The sequence below is a fragment of the Ictalurus punctatus genome, chromosome 11 (genome assembly GCF_001660625.3).
Source record: "Ictalurus punctatus breed USDA103 chromosome 11, Coco_2.0, whole genome shotgun sequence".
NCBI classification, from domain to species: Eukaryota; Metazoa; Chordata; class Actinopteri; order Siluriformes; family Ictaluridae; genus Ictalurus; species Ictalurus punctatus.
In genome coordinates, this window is record NC_030426.2 from 19,439,798 (window position 1) to 19,460,038 (window position 20,241).

The 20,241-nt window shown below is 38.9% G+C and overlaps 1 protein-coding gene across 2 annotated transcripts in view; it reads right to left on the bottom strand.

The window, feature by feature from the left end:
* Positions 1-14,025: 14,025 nt before the first annotated feature.
* The window catches only part of ror1 (receptor tyrosine kinase-like orphan receptor 1), a 133,781-nt gene continuing 127,565 nt past the window's right edge, over positions 14,026-20,241 (bottom strand). For both annotated transcript variants that reach the window (XM_047158458.2, XM_017480064.3), the window contains one exon: positions 14,026-18,902. In XM_047158458.2, the coding sequence (XP_047014414.1) occupies positions 17,463-18,902 (1,440 nt within the window). In that variant the 3' untranslated portion in view covers positions 14,026-17,462. The remainder of the gene's footprint in view (positions 18,903-20,241) is intronic.

Sequence of the window (20,241 nt, forward strand, 5' to 3'; positions counted from 1 at the left end):
GCAATTAATAAATTCAAAAGGAGTAAATAGGATTGGACTCACCATAGGTGTTACGGTAGCATTTGTTTGTGTGATATGATTCTGCTAAACTAGTAGTACAAATGCTATGTACAGCAAAAAAAGATAAAAGGCATTATTAAAGTTTCAGTTTTGAACAGAGTACGATGGCAATAACTGAAAGAATTTCTTCAATTTTTAAATGGTACATCCAATGATTTGTACAATAGTTATACAGTTTACAGTATGAAAATCACTTTTGTGAAGTTTGTTTAAATCATTTCCGAGACGCAGTGGCGAACCCAGTAAAGTGTACTGAAAGAAAGAAGCTTCTGGGAAGCTTCTGGGGGAAAGAGTAATCTAACAGTGACAGTTACTCAGGGCAAGAAAAATTCGTCATTGTTATTCTACAATTTTTCAAGTCAGTAAATAGGAAACCATGCAATATATATATATATATATATATATATATATATATATATATATATATATATATATATATATATATATATATATATGCATACACACACATATACATACATAGCTGTGAAAAAGTATTTGATTTCTGATTTCTTCTGTTTTTGTGTATATCTCATATTAGATAGTTTTAGATCTTTAAACAAAATGCAAAGTAAAACAAAGGCAACCTGAGTAAATACACTATACAGTTATTTATTTATTTGTGGGTTTTTTTTATTGAAGCAAAGAAAAAAAAAAAAAGTTATCCAACACATCATCCATGTGAAAAACTAATTGCCCCCTTACATTTAAGATCTGTTTGTGGCACCTTTAGCAGCAATAACTGCAACCAAACACTTCCGATAACTGGAGATCAGACTTTCATTTACTTCTAAGACTAGGATTTACTCGTGTACTATGGACCATTGTCTTACTGCATAATCCAATTGCTCTTGAGTTTCAATTTACGGACCGAAGAGAGCAGAATTCACTGATGAAGGCACAATCGGCATGGTGCTGGCATGCGTAGTCTCCTATATATGGACACTTTTGGGACACGATGTAGAATCAGCCTTCCCGTTTTACAGAAGTGCTTTAAAGGCTCTATCGATACTGGTTCAACGGGTCATGGACTAAGAATACCATCAGTATTCCTCGTAATGCTGTTGGGAGATAATATAGTAAGAAAAGCACACAGACAACACTATTATTATTATTATTATTATTATTATTATTATTATTATTAAAATAGCTCTCCCACAAAGTTTTTTAACAGGAAAAAAAATAATTAAATAAATATTAAGGGAGAAATAATTTTCTAATGGGAAATGTTTTTTTTATTCAGAATAACGTGTAGACATTACAATTTTAACATCTAATTCTTACAATTGTAAAATACACAGCACAGTAAAAGTACAATTTGACAAAAGCCCCAATAAAAGTACAAATGAATGAAGTTCTAGTGAGTAAAATGTTAATTTGCTATGAGATGCTGTTTACCCTGGCCTATACATAACATAATACTGCATTCATTCATTCATTCATCTTCAGTAATCACTTTATCCTGGTCAGGGTTGCGGTGAATCTGGAGCCTATCCCAGTAACATTGTATATAAGACAGGGACACACCCTGGCTGGGATGCCAGTTCAATGCAGGGCACCATTCACACACCCATTCACACCTAGGGGCAATTTAGCATAGCTAATCGACCTACTTGCCTGGTTTTGGGAGGTGGTGGGAAACCGGAGAACCCGGAGGAAACCCATACAGACACAGGGAGAACAGACTGCAGTTCACTAAGGAGGAAATAAGATTAGGTTACATTCTTCTCAAAGGTCTTTGTATGCCTTAATTTAGTTTGGGGTACTGTGGCTAGATTATAGGTATAGAAAGAACAGAGTAAAGACATTCAGATGGTAAAAATGGCCCGTGATGAGGCTCCGGCCCCTTCTTTTATCCTCAGGCAGAGACTGTCTGAGTGGAAACAGGCTGAAACGGAGAGAGAGAGATCGAAAGAGACACAGAGAGAGAGAGAGAGAGGCAACAAGACAGAGTAACAAGCAAAAACATTAGATAAGAACAGAGCGGGGGGGGGGGGGGGGGGGGACAAGAGGTACAGGCGAAGGTTTGAAAAGACAGGATGGGGGTAGGGGGTGGACATACCACTTTACCCCCGAACCCCCAAAGCATATGGAACACATTAAAGTGCATTATGGTGTTCTTCCTCTCTTAGAGGGCTGAGGAGATGGATGGCTTTCTCCCCCTTCATGGCCAAAAGAGTTGTGAGCTTAGAGACTCCTATCTTTCTGCATCTATAATCCTCAAGCTCAGAGACTCTTATCTTTCTGCATCTCTCAGACTTTCATGGTTTTATCTGTCTCAGTGACTGTATAAAAACACTGGCATTCAGTTAACAGCTGAGCTCAGTTTTTCATCTGAATACAGTTACTTTAAAAAAAAAAAAAAAAAAAAAAAAAAACCTTACTCTTACTTATCAAAAGTGCGTTGCCTTGGTCGTAATGTATTCTCCAGATCTTTCAACAAACCTTGAAACTTTCTTGCACTGCTGCTCTGACTTGGTAAAAAAAAAAGTTGGCAAAAAAAAAAGGAAGAAAAAAAAAAGCAAGACACCAGAAGGTCATGTGACATTTTGACCCAGACTCTGCTTTCTTTCTCTGGGTCTAGGCTGAGACATTTAGACTATGAGAAATGAAAGAATGATATTCACTCCCTGATTTTATTTTAATAATCAATCCGAATCACAGTGCTTCTGTGAAGCAGGTGTGGTGGTGCAGCATAGTGTTTTCACTGCTCTAACGCATACTGATTGAACTCACAGGTGGCTTGATAGTAGCTGGTGAGAAGAAAAGATTTGCTAGAGAAGAGAAATCCTTAAATGTACAGTTTACACCATGGCAAAACACGGTGCCATGCCTGTATAAACATAAATAAATATTGACTCTCCACCACATAAAAGAAAAGGAGTTGCTCCATTTTCAAAAGCATATTCATGTTGAAATTTGACATAGTAAGGTCCTTCCAACAATTCTGTGGAAGAAATACATGTGATATCATGGTTCACAGTAGAATATTTTTGTTGTACAAAATATCTTATTTGTAATTTTTTATTTAAAATGTGTTTGAAGTCAACAGATAGAATTAGTTTTTCCACCCAAAGGCTATTTATTTCACAAAAATTAATTTGTGAAAATACATCACTATTTCACTATTTACATTGACATTTATTCATTTAGCAGACGCTTTTATTCAAATGAGGAAATTATCAAGCGGAGAACAATACAAGTAGTGCTACATTACAAGATTTTAAATTAAGTTCTAGAGAAGCAAAATGCGCAGAGTAGAGGTGTAAGAGCCAGAGTAATTATCATTATTATTATTTAAAATAAGGTTGGGGTTGGTGTTTTAGGGGTTACTTAAGTGCTCACGGAAGAGGTGGGTCTTTAGCTGTTTTTTGAAGATGGTGAGAGATTCTGCGGTCCAGATTGTGGTTGGAAGTTCATTCCACCACTGAGGGACAGTTAGTGTGAAAGTTCTGGAAAGGGACCTTGAGCCACGCTGAGTAGGCACTACTAAGCGTCGGTCGTTAACCGATTGCAGATTGCGTGAGGGAATGTAAGCCTCAAAGAGTGTTGAGGTAAGGGGGTAGTTGCTGTTCCAGACAAGGTCTTGTAGGTGAGCATCAAGGCCTTGAATTTGATGCGGGCGGCTATAGGAAGCCAGTGGAGGGAGAGGGAGAGGGGTGTGACATGGGTTTTGAGCTGGTTGAAGACGAGGCGTGCTGCTGCATTCTGAATCATCTGAAGGGATTTGATGGAGCTGGCCGGGAGACCCGGGAGTAATGCGTTGCAGTAATCAAATTTTGAAAAAACAAGAGCCTGGACTAGTATCTGTGTCGCTTGTTCGGTGAGATACAGTCTGATTTTCTTGATGTTGTACAGGATGAACCTACAGGATCATGAAGTTGTTGAAATGTGAAAATATACTACTATCCAACAAAATAACGTACAAGGGTGTCAGAACATTATCTTTATCCAATATAAAAAGTCAATCAATGTAGAAATATTCTGATCGTCTCATCTAACAGGGAAATACACCTTTCTTAAAAAAGCAAAAAACAAAACAAGTTTTGACTAAACGTGTGAACAATGGGGTGTGCATGGTTTCTTCTATGAACCAAAAGTGATCTCCAGCACCTACATACCTTGACATTGGAACACTTTGTCTATCCACAATTGGAAAAGCTGCATATCATGTTTCAGCATGATGGAGCACCACCACATGGGGCCTTGATCGTTCATGAGTCTCTGAAATAGACATTCTTGAAAAGGTGGATTGGCCATGGATGTGCCATTCTTTGGACACCTATCACGTGATATCACACCCTGTGATTTCTTTCCTTGGGCATTTGTCAAAGATGTGTGTACAACACTCAGTGATGATCTGAAGGCAAGAATATAGTTGCTATTGAAAAAAAATATATGTGGATATGTTGCAGCATACATGGCAGCATTTGGATTATCACCTGGATGTTTCGAACTTTGTTACTTTGAGAAAAAAAACATGTATGTTTGTGTCTAAATTTTCTTTAAATGGTAATTCTATGCTGTAAGAATTACAGTTACGATTCTAAAATCAAATGTAAAAAAAAATAAAAAACTTATATATATAAATATAATAACAATCCATGGCATTTTTATATTTATTCTGTTTTTGACTTTTACCAGACCGCTTTAATGGTAAAGATATCAATATGCTTTATAGACTTGCAGACGATTTAAAAAAGTTATATTTTTTGTAGATTCTTCATTTATTATTATTACTAGTAGTAGTATTTTTTTTATTATTATTAATTAATTAATTAATTAATTAATTTTTTACATATAATTAGGTCTTTCCAAATACCTTTTACTATCTTATTTTGGATCACTTGCTGCTTTTAAAATGTTAACCCATTATCTTGGCTCTGAATCTCCACTGTAAATATTTTACAATATGATGAGATTACGTGCCCCACAAGTCCCAGGAAACAACACCACACACAGTATATTCCTCACTCTTGTAACTACATACTTTCACAATTAGCTGCACTGTAGTAATTAAATTTATAGACGTTAATGAATAATTTCCTTGCAGATGAATAATTGTTGGGTGTTTAAGGGGTTAATATGGTCAGTGTTTACTGTGTTTAATGGCTCTCTACCTTGCCACCTTGACCAGGTGTTGCTCTGTTGTTAGAGAGAGCCTTAATCTCAATGGGATATTAAATACAAATACAAGATGCAGTATGGGTGTTCCATATGACTCTCCACTGCGTCCACAGTAAGTATTTTGGCTAAACGACGATAAGGTCAGTTAACAGTCAGATTCAGCTACCCAGTTGAATATGTTAGTTATTGTAAAACTCAGGAGTTAATATGAGAGCAAACGTGAACGCCTGAGGCCAGAGTGGAAAATGATTGACTATTTGAGAAACTGAGACGGCTTTTTGTTCCTATTCTCTCTCCGGGTCAAGGCCATCAGACCCAGACAGTGTCCTCTTTTATCCAGAGGTCACACATAGAGCAACCTATAACAACAGTTCACATGGCCTGACAACTGAGGGTTTGTCTTGTTCTTGGGTGTGTGTGTGTGGGTGTGGGTGTGTGTGGGGGGTGTACCTGCTTACTTATCCCATTTCTCCTTTCAGCTTTTCATCTCGGCACAAAGCCTAGTCAGTCGTCACACTGCCTTTGATTGTCCATGTCTCTGTTATGAATCTTGGATCACTGTCTTCCAGAGTACAATAAAGTGGATTTTAGATTTCTGCTGCTTACGTGACTGATGACATATCCAGGGAAAAGTCATGAGGTTTATTATTACAGATAACTGAATTTGGAGATTAAGAGATTTAGAGATGAATCTGTTTGTATAGTCTCTGTTTCAGACACTCCACCCATGGCTCATAGTACACCCGATCTCTTTTGTATGCTTACAATGTCACTCAAACAGCCTCTTCCTATAAAAAATAAAATAAAAAAAAAAGTAGGCTCTTGGTCATGGTCAGTGACTAAAAGTGCTACACTGTATGAGTTCATGTAGTAAATTTACAAAAGTGATTTCTTTTCTTGGGTCTCAGTGGATAAGGTTCTGTTAGTGAAGCGAAGGTTGTGAGTTCAAATCTCAGGACTGCCAGAGAGTCACTATTGGGCCCCTTTAACTGCATGTACATCTGCTTTGAATTGTGCCTCACTTGTAAGCTGAATTAAAACAGGCGAACGAATGAAAACAACATTTCTTTGTCGGATTAAGTCTGCTTTTTGCATTTTAGACAAAAAACACTGCAATCAAGACGATCATATTTTTGGAGGATGGAGTCTGCAATGCATATGTCATTTTATATATACAGTACTGTGCAAAAGTCTTAGGCGCGTGCAAAGAAATACAGCAAAGATGCCTTCAAAATTAAACAAATGAAATCTTCCTAAATAATAATAAGAAAAATTTTATAAAGAGCAGTAAACAGTAACAAATGAAACAAAGGCAATGTTTGGTGTGACAACACGTTGCGTAAAAAAGTAGTCTCAGGTAGAGTTAGTGCCGTTTTATAATGAAATGAGCTGTAAGTGTTATTGAGCATCTTTCAGAACCAGTTCTTCTGGAGACTTTGACTGTCACACACAAAAAACAGCAGCCTTCATTGTATTTTTTTTTTTTTTTGTCTAAAAAGTAGTCTCTTATGTAATATGCTGCTTTCTTTACTGACATGCAAACATTTTTCTGTAACATTTCATTTTGTGCTGGAAAACTAATGTTTGGAAATATAAAACAGACTGTTTTTGTACTGACGCGAACATTTAGTCATAAAATAAATATCAGAAAGTTTGTTCTAAAATGAAATAGTGGGGCAAAGACTTTTGCACAGTGCTGTATGCATGAAACAACAGGTCAGACTATCAGACTCAAGAATATAACAGCATGATGATAATTCATAAACCTAAACTCTTAATTTAACACCTTAAGGTTTTTTTTTTTTTTAAACAGTTCTGTAACAGTTTTATGTATAATTTATGTATAATTTCTATCATAACATAATTTCTACCTATTATGTATCATTTCTATATTAACACCTTAAGGGTTTAAAATTTTTTAGTTCTGTAATCATTAAGTAAGGAATAAAATACTTTCATCATTCTGTTACAGGAAAATAATCAACGATGGAGTGATGTCATGTGGGAATTACTCTTAGCACCCTGAAGTGGATTATTTTCCTATAACAGCATGTTCCAAAGAGTTTTATTCCTCTTATACCACAGCAATTTGCCAACTAATACATTTTGTATTCATTCCTGGTTTTATAACTTATAACAGCTGTAAACAACTGTATCCAGTCTTTTTCTCGCTCTCGAAGTAACTAAGACACACACAAAAAATGCAACTTGTCATGTTACCAAGGAACGGAAAGCTACTGAACTTTACAAAGCGCTACAACTGGAGACTCCTTATATAAATGTTAAATAAACGTCTCCTCACAGAAAACTTCACGGCATCATATATACATCTGACACATTTGTAACGTGTAAGACAGGGTGATTATTAGGCTTAGATTATTAGCAAGTCTCTGCTTGCTTCACCAGACCACCAGACCACTGGTGTTACTGTGTAGTGAAATGATAACTATATAATATAAACCTGTGATTTGCTTTGCAACCGGAACTACTTATAGTGCTGCTGTTATTTAAAGGATAATCCACAGCTAAGTGTGCATTACATGATTTTAATGCACGACGTGGAGGCAAAGAACCACCTGACGCTTTGCGTTAGATCTAGAATTCTGTTCTCTCTAAATCATGCACAGTAGTAGTAAAGTAGTGCGATAAGATTACATTTATTTGAATGGATTCTAATGAATAGTTATGAGCGATAGATAGAGAGAGAGAGAGAGAGAGAGAGAGAGAGAGGGATAGATTGTACATGTGTGAATTACCTTGTTAGTTTGGATACAATTGTTGTTAGGCAGCGCATTCATTTAGAATGGTAATTAAACTTCCTGGAACTAACTGTGCATTATATGGTTTGAACACACACTTTCCAGCCAATCAGAATCGAGTATTCAGACAGACCATGGTTATAAACGACGTTTATCAACACGTTCTAACTAATAAGTTTTGAGAATTCGGCAGCACTGTGGTGTAATACAAAGGTTATTTAAAATGACCTAGTTTTTACTTGTATTCTAGAAGATTCCATGAAGAATTTTTCAGTACACCGACACAGTCATACACTGACCTGAGTAACCCGCAGGACCACGAGTCTCATCAGTTCATGATCCTCTCCTCGGCTTGAGCTTCTCCCCGAGGGAAACTGCTTTCGTAAGTGTAGAGGTCTCAAGTTGACCATGACATGTTGGATTTACAGTACCAACATAATAGAAAAAAAAATAAGAAGGACTATACAAAGCACTGTGTTGCAAGTAAAAAAAAAAAAAAAAGAAAAGAAAAAAGACATGTCAACAGTCTACATGCTTGTGTCATTTCAGACATGGAGTGAATTCATCAAGAAGTGTTTGATCATATGTCGCATGATGTGGACGGACTGGTACAATAGCACGGCTCAACTCCGAATGAGATGAGCAAAGGAGAAATAATAAGCGGCATTGAGACTGAAATGCAGGGAGTGTCATGTGGAACATGAAAGGCACAAATCATGTCAGTGGGTGATTAAGAGTCAGTCAGTCAGCAAGCAGCATCTGCTTTCTCTTGTGCCAATTACCCATCTCCCTCTCAGAGCCATGGCCTTTCATGGGATTTGGGAGTTACTCACTTCTCCATATCCCTCCCTCTCTCTCCTTCCTCATGACTACATGTCAGCCATAGATCATAGATATACATATATCAGGCTAAAATGAAGCTTATTAAAGAAAATACACTCATGCAGCTTGGAGAATCTGAACATACCGTGGCTTGGGCATCATTTCTTTTTTGAAAACTTCATCTATATTGTATTTTACCTGGGAGAGAATTGCAGTGTCAAAAGAATGTGGATCTCATTTACTCTAGACTGTATGGAACCAATGTTGAACAGTGCATCCTGCATGCTGGCGTCTTTTCATAGAAGGCAGTGAAGGTGGGCTACATCAACAAGGATTCAGATTAGAGTTTAGAGCTAATCCTTCATGGGACGCCAGTCCATCGCAGAGCAACATGCATGCACATTCACACACTCAGTTACAGCTAGGGGCGATTTAGCATCGCCAGTCCACCTACAGTTGGGGTCATACGTTTACAGTGAGGCTTGAAAGTTTGTGAACCCTTTAGAATTTTCTATATATCGGCATGAATATGGCCTAAAACATCATCAGACTGTCACACAAGGCATAAAAGTAGATAAAGGGAACCCAATTAAACAAATGAGACAAAAATATTATACTTGGTCATTTATTTATTAAGGAAAATGATCCAATATTACGTATCTGTGAGTGGCAAACGTATGTGAACTTTGCTTTCAGTATCTGGTGTGACCCGCTTGTGCAGCAGTAACTGCAACTAAACGTTTCCGGTATCTGTTGATCAGTCCTGCACATCAGCTGGGAGGAATTTTAGCCCGTTCCTCAGTACAGAACAGCTTCAACTCTGGGATGTCGGTGTGTTTCCTCACATGAACTGCTTGCGTCAGGTCCTTCCACAACATATCTATTGGATTACGGTCAGGGCTTTGACTTGGCCGTTCGAAAAATTTTTTTTATTCTTCTTTAACTGTTCTTTGTTAGAACGACTTGTGTGCTTAGGGTTGTTATCTTGCTGCATGACTCACTTTCTCTTGAGATTCAGATCACGGACAGATGTCCTGACATTTTCCTTTAGAATCCGCTGGAATAATTCAGAATTCATTGTTCCATCAATGACGGCAAGCCGTCCCGGCTCTAATGCAGCAAAACAGGCCCAAACCATGATACTACCACCACCATGTTTCACAGATGGGATAAGGTTCTTATGCTGGAATGCAGTGTTTTCCTTTCTCCAAGCATATCGCTACTCATTTAAAATAAAATAAAAATTTCTATTTTGGTCTCATCTATCCACAAAACATTTTTGTTTTGTAGATGGATGAGAAGGCAACACACTACATTAAGAGCCGGGGGGGTGTAAACTTTTGAACCGGGTGACCAGTGTATATTATTTTGTCTTCTGGGAAACATGTAAATGTCTTATGTAGCTTCTGAAGGGCAGGAGTAAATGGAAAAAAACCCCAAAACAATCTTTAAAGATCTTTATGCCTTCTTGAGCATAGACATGGGGAGAGCATGTGAAACTTCACACAGACAGTAACCCAAGCTCAGGATCACACCAGGGAGCTTTGTGGAAACAGCAGTGTTACTCTTGAAATCAGCAATCCTAGATACAATCCATCAAACATATAGTATGTTGCCATTTCAGAAATTTAAACCTTCATTCACGAGTTGAAAGATTAAAATGAATCCATGAAATTTAGACCCGAGATTAATGTAATGAAGCAGCGGGTTTAGTATTAATCTAGGTTTGTGTAAAACTGTAAAACTATCACGAGGATTAAATGACGTCTTAAATATAACCCGAGTACCACAGGACTGTTTGTTAAACTTGTTTCGTTTCAGATTAAATCTCAATTTTTTTGTAGCGCTGTGAGGGCACCCACATGCCAAGCTATAAAAATAAATCGAATAAACTCAATCAACACAATTTTATGACCTTGTGTAAAGTAGTTGTTTCAGGTCTCATGCCAGGACAACGATTATGCACCAAATTCACAGATGTGCTGAAACATCCATGCACATGTTAAAGCTTTAATGCACGTTTAACATAAGAGAAATATAAGGACCGGTCTCATATTAATCTCTAGACAATTCTGCATTTCACACAAACAGTTGGAAAGCAATGACCTAATGACCATCAATAAATAATCCCCTCCGTATAGCAGTTGTCCAGGTAATTACATTAACAGCCATACAAACACCTGTGAGATGACAGATCGGGTCGGTTTCCTTGCTCTGCATTCCAGCCTGACTTGTCATTTCTGCACCGGTTCCAGATAAGCAACGCTGGAAACCGGAGAGCAGAACTGATCAAAAACATTCCCAACATCAAACTCCTCTCCTTCTCTGAGCCAGGATTGTGTTCATGTATGTGTGTGTGCATTTAATCATCTCTCCATATGCACAACATTACTCTTCTATTGCTTTGGCAAACACGCATGACTCGTGTTCTTTTCTTTAAGGAAGGATTTGTGGACATAAAGGACTTTTGTTTATTGAAAGACAAGGACAAGCTTTTCAAGGTACCTTTGAAGTGTGAGTTAATGAAGCGCAATATAATCTAAACCATACTCAGCGGCACATGCACACGCACACACACACACACACACACACACACACACACACGTATGTCTGTCTTACTATCCTTTGTGAGGACCTTCCATTGACATAATTATTAATGCAGATAATTAACACTATACTACATCTAAACATAGTCTTAACCTCAGTAACCAAAAGCAAACAATTGCTCTCTTATAGTGTTATTATTATTATTATTATTATTATTATTATTATTATTATTAATAAATAAAACCAGTTTTTGTTGATAAAAAAAAAACAAAAAAACCCCAAACAGTTTTCCTTATGGGGGCCAACCAAATGTCCCCACAAAGTCTGAATGGACTTTGATGTACTACATTTTAATAAACACAGATCACATAAAATAAACAAACATACTCCATTTTAACTATTTGGCTTCCAAAACATTTCCATATTACAACACAGTACGAAAATAAATCCACCAAAGCAGGTTACAAGTTGCTCGACTTTTGGGGTAAAAACATTTACTTGGCAACCCTGACAGAATCTGTGCTGTATTTTTGTACAGTTATACCTTATTTTACCTCAAGAGGCTAATTCTTTACGTTTAGGATTACTGCTAAAGTTATTCTGTGTCACCCTCTTGTGGTCAATTAGGGTATAACAGTGTGATGACTGCAATTCTTTGCTAAACAGCAACCCCTGCCAAAAATTTTGCAACCCCCACACTTAGAGGATGTTCACAAACAAAGCACAACAATTTTTTTTTGTTTATTAACTGAACATTCTGGCTTTGTGAAAAGTTAAATGAAATTATTTTTAATTAATGGCATATTTTGTTTCCGGATCAAGTAGAGGAAAAAATGATGGAATCACTCAATACTGAGGAAAAAAAAAAAGATGGAATCACCTTGTAATCTGCATTTCTAAAACAAATACCAGCACTAAGTCTAAAAATGCAAATTAGTCTGCAGTTAAAAGGAGAGTGCTTACAGACCTTAACCTTGGAGTTTTTGAAAGGAAACCTGGCCCCAACAAGAGAATTGTAAATTGAAACAATGGAAAGGATTGAAGGAATTCCTTCGAGAAGGAAATCTGAAAATGTGGCAAAAGATGTTGTTCCCAGACAGCTGTGTCTAAAAGGACCAACAAAATGGGAAGGTTATAAAAGGAAAACATACGGGTCGACCGAGGAAGACCTCAAAGAGTCAGGATAGAAAACTCAAAGCAATACGCCTTAAAATAGAAAATTCACAACAAAACAAATGAAAAACAAACGGGTGGAAACAGGAGTCGGTGTCTGTGACAGAACTGTAAGGAATGGCCTGAATGAAATGGGATTTACGCACAGAAAAGCCAAACGAAAACCAGCACGAACACCTAAACAGGAGAAAAGAAGGCTACAGTGGGCTAGAGAGCAGCAATCATGGAGTGGGGATGATTGGATGAAAGTGATATTCAGTGATGAATCACGAATTTCCCCTCATTTATGATACGAGGTTACATGTCAGGTAAAGGACCAGGGCAGACCTCAAGAATTAATACACAGGTGCACACTGAAATTTTGGACATTTTCCTCATTCCATCGATAGAAAATAGGTCTGATGATGATGAATAATTTTTCAGGATGATGATGATGATGATGATGCATCTTTCCACAGAGCACAAAGTGTTAAAGCTTTTCTTCAGTAAAGGCAGATCAACTGAATGACCTGGCCAGCAAACAGTCCGGATCTCAACGCGATTAAAAATTTATGGTGCAAATTTAAAACATCGGTCCATGACAACGCTCCATCCTGCAAAGCTGATCCATCACCCGCTGTTCCAGAAAGTTGAACCAGCTTTGCCACGCCTCAAAGAAATCGGACTGGCATCAAAGCCAAGAGGACGAGCAACAAAGTACTAATTGTGATGTTGATAATTCCATAATCTTTTCCTCAACATTGACTGATACCATATTTTTTCCCACTACATGATCTGAAAAAAAATAGGCCATTAATTAAACAATCGAACTTGTTTGAGGTATATTTCACGAAGCCAGAATGTTCAGCTATTAAACAAATATTGTTTTGTGTCAAATCTGTGATTTGTTTATTTGCTAGGAAGTAAAAAAGCCAGCTGAACATCCTCTAATTGTGGTGATTGCATCATTTTTGCCAGGGGCTGTATTACTGTTTCATTTACAATGCTTTATATACAACATGGTCTCATTACAGCGTAACTACTTGTACTACTGAATGAATTAATGTTGCCATGACGCCCTTGATTTTAGTTTAGTTCTTATGAAGAACCTAAAATAAATCATGTTCTTCATATTATATGTAGCATATTAACAAGTGATTTATATGATATACTCTCAAGTTGGGGGACGGACACGGTGGCTTAGTGGTCATCACGTTTGCCTCACACGTCCTGGGTTGGGGGTCTGAATCCCACCTCTGCCTTGTGTGTGTAGAGTTTGCAGGTTCTCCTAGTGCTTCAGGGGTTTCCTCTGGGTACTCTGGTTTCCTCCCCCAGTCCAAAGACATATGCTGTAGGCTGATTGGCATTTCCAAATTGCCTGTAGTGTGTGAATGGGCGTGTGTGTGTGTGCCCTGCGACGGGTTGGCACCCTGTCCAGGGTATCCCCACCTTGTGCCCCGAGTTCCCTGGGACAGGCTCCAGGCTCCCCGTGACCCTTTGTATTATTAATGGATGGGTGGGTGGATCTACTCAAGTTTGAAATAATCAAACGTCCTCAATATGACAAAAAAACAACAGTTGTTTAATAGCAAGTTTGCCATACAAACTATTTGTGCAAAACTCTTTTCTCACAATGACACAAAGAAAATCAAGGCCACATAAGTTGACATATAAAATGTGTAAACGTTTAGCATGTATTTACTGCGTCCTTAATGGCGCCCCTCTATGGAGAGCCAAAAAACGATTCACAGTCTTCAGTATTAAGTGGTTTTTGACTTGCCGTACAAGCGATTATGGTTACAAATCAAACAGCTATATAAAACCTCCGATCTTCCTGGAGGCAAATGCATGAAGACACTTCGAAAGAACAGATAAGTGATTTGTCCACGTTACAAACATGAGCTCGTACCATAATCATGATCACCAAGAGTCTCAATATGGTTAGAGGTTTATAATATTGCAATATTGTTGATACAAAATGTTGTACAAAAATAAACCATTGATTCAAAAATAAACTATTCAAATATCAGTTATTACATGCATAGCAAGGGGAAGTTCTTTCATAATATGCCATAACACGTTATGACACAGGCAAAAAAAAAAAAAAAAAAAAGGCGGCGGCATTTCTGGAGAAGATTGTTCTAGCTTTGTATGTATAACCTTTTAACTGTACCCTGAATAACAGCCTGAACCCTGGTGCACATCTGTATTTGATAGTTGCATAGCAACTAACTAAAATAAACAATAGAAAGAGCTAGCGACTAGACAGTGCAGCTATTCCCTGTGACGTTAAGGTGAAGTTCCCGGTCCAGTCTAGACAAGTCGACACACAAAGAAAATAAGAACGTGATAATACGAGCTGGCAGATACAGGATTGATCAATAATATGAGGGAAGAAGGAGAGAGAAAATGCATTCACTTCATTTGTACACAAAGAAACGCTCCGAGCCTCTTGTGAACCCTGTGCATATACTCAATAGCCAGCTTTCATAAGATATTATGATGGCGTCGAATTCTCAAATCTGATTGGTCAGAAGATGTTGATTAATTGCAAGACAAATGACATGTTTACTTGAATGCATTCATTCTAATTATCATCACTACGGTTTCTAATGTGAAAAACAACTAACAGAGACGTGCACGGCAGACGCTCCAATCGAGAAGATTCGGAACATATGGAATAGTTGATATTGTGAAATTTTCTGTTAGGGGATGCTGATTTAGTATTTTTGGAAGGAGTCTCAAGTGTCAGCACAGCCCCAGGTAAAACTGTTTTGTCAGAGGTAAGGTGTTCGATCAGAGAAAGTCAGAACAATTTGCGGCTTCTTTGTAAAGATACAATGTTTTATGAACTTTAAGAAGGGGGGGGGTGAGGGTGATGAGGGAACAATGTTTTATAGATAGTCCTAACCCTATGTTTAAAAACTTGGAGTTAGGGCTAGCAATAAACCAACCCTAAACCTACCCCTAACCCCAAGGCACTAACCTGTTTCATGAACGGTTCACAATATTGAATGCAAGTATAACCAGATAAAAATGTGTCATTCTTTAACGAAAGAGAAAACTGTAATCGCTGGCAAACTGCTGATGTATTTTACAAGCCGTATAGTGAAGAAAGTTATTAGCTGAAACATCTGCTCTCTGGTCTGTTTAAACTCGCTGATCTTTGCACATTTTTCCATATGCAAGTTTAAAATAATAAATATATATTTGGATAGACCTCTGTGGTCTGGTTTCATTCGGTGTGTGGACAGCCTCTGCCTTCACACACGAGAAAATTTCTCTCATTTGAGCACAACTATCCTTCTACCTAGCCATATCGCACAGATATGATCTTTTCTAGGCATTCTCGCTAATACACAATGCAAAGGCTGAAAATTCAGAGACAAAAAATCTCATTTGAATTGAGTTTGCAGAGGAAGACAGATTAAGTGCGGAGTCATCCGGCCAAACAGCTGGAAGGATGGAAGCACGATTGAACATTCAGAGAGAGAGGTACAGTAGATAGCTTGACTTGCCATTCCAGAATAGTTGGACCGCTGTTAGACAGACAGATAGAGACGGTCAGCCAGCCAGTTATACAGGTAGACAGAGTACACAGCTGGTGAGTTAGATAAACAGGCAGCACAACAGATCGACAGCTCAGCTGACCAATGACAACGGTAGTCAGATAGAGAGCCCGGTGAGCCAGCCAGCATACAGACAGGTTGAGATCATGGCACGCCACACGGAGGATAGAGAGCCTCAGTAGATACAGAATTTGGGGATTTTGGATAGTACTACCAAGCTGCCACTGATCAAGGCCTTTAACTTTCATCTGTTCAGCTCAACTGTGTTGCATTGAATAAAAGGGTCTGCCAAATAATTGAATTTAAAGGTAAATGTAGAGCTGTCAATGCTACGATTATGACCGGTATCATTCAGTGAGTGGTAATTGATTGGTTCTACCTGCTAAAATGATCATGATTGACTTTAAAATACTTACTAAGTACTTGGAAACATCTTAGATGGATTACTAAGCTAAATGTGAAGCACGTTTTGTCATAAAACTGCATTTTTCTCATCAAACATGGTGTAAGTGCAGTTCAAAGCTAAAGTGTGATTTTGAATGGAAGCAAAATCGACAGAAAAAGGCCTGATTTGTGACAAGTGATGCTTGACACAGTTACAGATATACCTGTTAGTCTTGCCAAAGTTTGGTCACGCTGGCAGAATAAGAACAGATATGTCAGGGAAGAGGAGGTACCATACATGTAATATCTTTGTCTTAATTTTGGCCTTAGGGTATGCAAACTTTTGCACTCAACAGTTTATGACCAGAAACAGTGCAATAAGCTTTACCAGAGGTCAGGCATAAAAGGCTTTTAGTGTATACAATGAATAAGTATAGTTTTCAATGACAGAAGATTTAAAGCTACCTGAAAAGGCAGCGTGGAGTTGGAATATAATAAAGCATCAACTCATTCACGAGGTCATTTCAAATGAAAATTACTAGACTAACAGTCCATAACCAATACACCCGATTACCACTGCAATTACCAAAGCGAAACCAAACTGTCAGATTGATGACTTTGAGGAAAGAGAATGAGAAATGTTGACGAGCTCAAGCCACAGTCCAATCAAAATGGCTTTGAGGCAGACATGAAAAAGGCATGATTTCATGACCATTGTATTTCAGGGCTGTGATCAAGATGAGGATTCCTTTACAGCAAGCTCATATTCTCATCCAGCTGGAAAAGAGCAACTGGAAGAAAATCAAAGGGTCTCAAAGTCTTCTTCAGGTATCACACTGATATCATCAGTAAGAGGAGATGAGGAGGTGTTCCTTTATTCTTTTCGTACATTTTTCATTAAAAAAAAAACAAAAAAAAAAACATAGAATATAAATCTTTTACATTCCATTCCGGCTAGTTGGTATTTACACAGTGAAAGAAAACATTTTAAAATATCAATAATTATAATCATTTACAAAAAAAAGAAAGAAAAAGAACGATGTATTCACAAGTCAGCGGTGATGACTGATTCGCCGTACATGAGTCTGTTGGAGTCGGCTAACAGAGACGCCTGAGCCGGGTCCATCTGCAGCCCCTTTTGTGCCATGTGTCCAAACATGGACACCGCGCCGCCCTGCATGGTGGCCACAGGAGCTAGAGTGACGCAGTGTGAAAGCAGTGGCGTGTTTGCATCGTGGTTCGAGCCAGTGGAGGGCACGCTAGTAACATGGCCCGTGCTGGTGGAGCCACTGGCGCTGCTGGGGGAACGACTCTTAGGGGGAGGACAGTGCTGGAGCACTCGCGTGGGTGCCTGAGCTGAGGCAAAGTGGGCAGCTGGGAAAGCAGTGTAGCCTGGAGGGATGGCGTATCCATTCACAGGGATGAAGCGTTGGTTCTGTGGCATTGGTGCTGCCACAAAACCTGCAATCTGACCTGCTGGTATTCCCTGAGGAGCACCATAGATGTATCCGGCATAGCGTGGGCTGCTGAGGTTGCTGACGGGACTGGCACTGAGCGAGGTGGTCTGAGTGGTGGCATTGCCTCCGGATGGTGTGCTGGAGCTGGCGTGGGATGACAAACCCTCCCAGGCACGCAGTCTAGCATGGACGTCCTTAAACCTGGGCCTCCGTGCAGGTCCTTCCTGCCAGCAATCGTTCATTAGCGTGTAGACGCGTGGTGGGCAGTCGTCTGGGCAAGGCAGCAGCTGCCTCTTGCGCACCATCTCAATCACTTCCTGGTTGCTGAAGCCGTAGTAGGGTTGAAGACCGAAGCTAAAGATCTCCCAAAGAACCACTCCAAAAGCCCAGATGTCAGAATCTATGGTGAACTTTCCATATGTGATGGCTTCTGGAGGCATCCAGCGGATGGGCAGCAGTGTTTTTGGCTGCACGCGATAGTAATCAGAAGAGTAGATCTCCCTTGACAGTCCCAGGTCTGAAATTTTCACATGAAGTTGTTCTCCTACAAGTATGTTCCTTGCTGCCAGGTCCTTGTGGACGAAAAAGTGGCTGGCCAGGTAGTCCATGCCAGCTGCTACCTGCATTGCAATGTGCAGGAAGTCTCCATGGTCCAGGCTGGACTTAACAGTGCCGTCCTCATCGCTGCTGCAGCCGACGTCAGAGTGTGGCGAGCGCATGACCAGGAACTCATGGAGATCTCCGAGTGGGAGGAACTCGAAGAGCATGCACACAGGCTGCTCCTGTGTCACCATGCCCAGGAGACACACAACATTAGGATGGTGGAGCTCTGCAAATACAGAAGCCTCCTGCTGGAATTCGTTCCATTGCTGTGGGCTGGAGAAGTCCTTCAGAGTCTTGATGGCCACAAGCTGAGCATGCTCCATACCTGGCAGGTACAGGTGACCTTTGTAGATTTTACCAAAGGTGCACTCACCCAGCTCCTCCATGAAACGTACAGCTGACAGAGGCAGCTCTTTGGCTTTAGTCTAGAAGAGAGGAGAGAGGAAGAAGTGTTTACGGTAAAATTTAGACCACTGTCGATACATGGTGATTTTATTTACATGCAATGACTATTTTGCCATAACATCCAATGACTTTTAAACATCAGGTGATAGACTGCTACTTTGACTTTCCCCTGAGAAGTTTATTATTTTAGTTATAGTAAATAAAATAGTTTTGAATGAATTGTTTCCTTAATGATTGCAAGCTGTCCAGGCCCCAAGGCAGCGTCAAACCACGATGCAACCGCCAGCATGCTTCACACCTGGGATGAGGCCTTGGAGACTCAAATGAATGACCCAAACACATAATGTAATGAACAACAGCAAGACTGAAAAGAAAACTCAAGTTTCAGAATGTGAACATTCTCAATGTGATTGTGATTTCATGTGCATGTGTTATGTTCTTATTAAATAGATTCCCTACCTTGTTTGATCGAATAGGAATTTGGTTTTCGATTTAGCATATTCTGATTTAGGCGAGTCATTTCCCCCCCTGCAAAACGAGCAAATCAGTCTGATTTTAAACCACTTTTCTCTTGTTCCTTTACTATCTTACATTTAGAGCTTTAAAAATATAACATAACCTTTAACACTGGAATAAAAAACAGATATCAATGAGCTTCATTTTGACAATTAAAAAAAAAAAAAATTATCATTAAAACAGAAAACGCTCAGAACACCTTGTTTTTTTTTTTTGTTTTTTTTTTAAATTTACGTAAAGTCTGAAAGTTTTAAAATAAAATTGAGATCTCTCTTTGCTTTGATGCCTCTCTCTGAAGCTTGGATGAGTTTAACCTCAGACTGTCTGGTGACCTCTGACCCTCTGACTTGCTCTGTACTCTGATCTTTAACAGAGGCTAAAGTGAGTGCTAAAGATCTGAACAGACGTCCCACATCAAAGTGTTCCATCTGCAAGCATTATTTTATAGCTGTTGTAAACAGTCTGTTGACAGATTAATATGAATTTATGATTATGGAAAAAGGATTTTATGGCATGGCATCAGTCCTCCAACTGGAAGACGTTCAATGTGTTTCAAATACAGAGGGTGATTTACTGCCATCTTCTGCCACACATGCAACCAAGATACACCGCTGTATTACAAATATAGTACAGACCGTATGGATGAAATGTTAACTAGAGCGATGTACTGTATCACTTGCATCATATGCATCATATACAGCGCTGTTGAATTATCGACTCTTATTGCTGATATGCAAGACAAATCACAGGTTCATATTAATGCACTGGTTCTAATATGTTATTGTTTCTATAGTAACAGCTCATTCACAGGAAGTTGCATGACGGACACTCCACATGATCCGG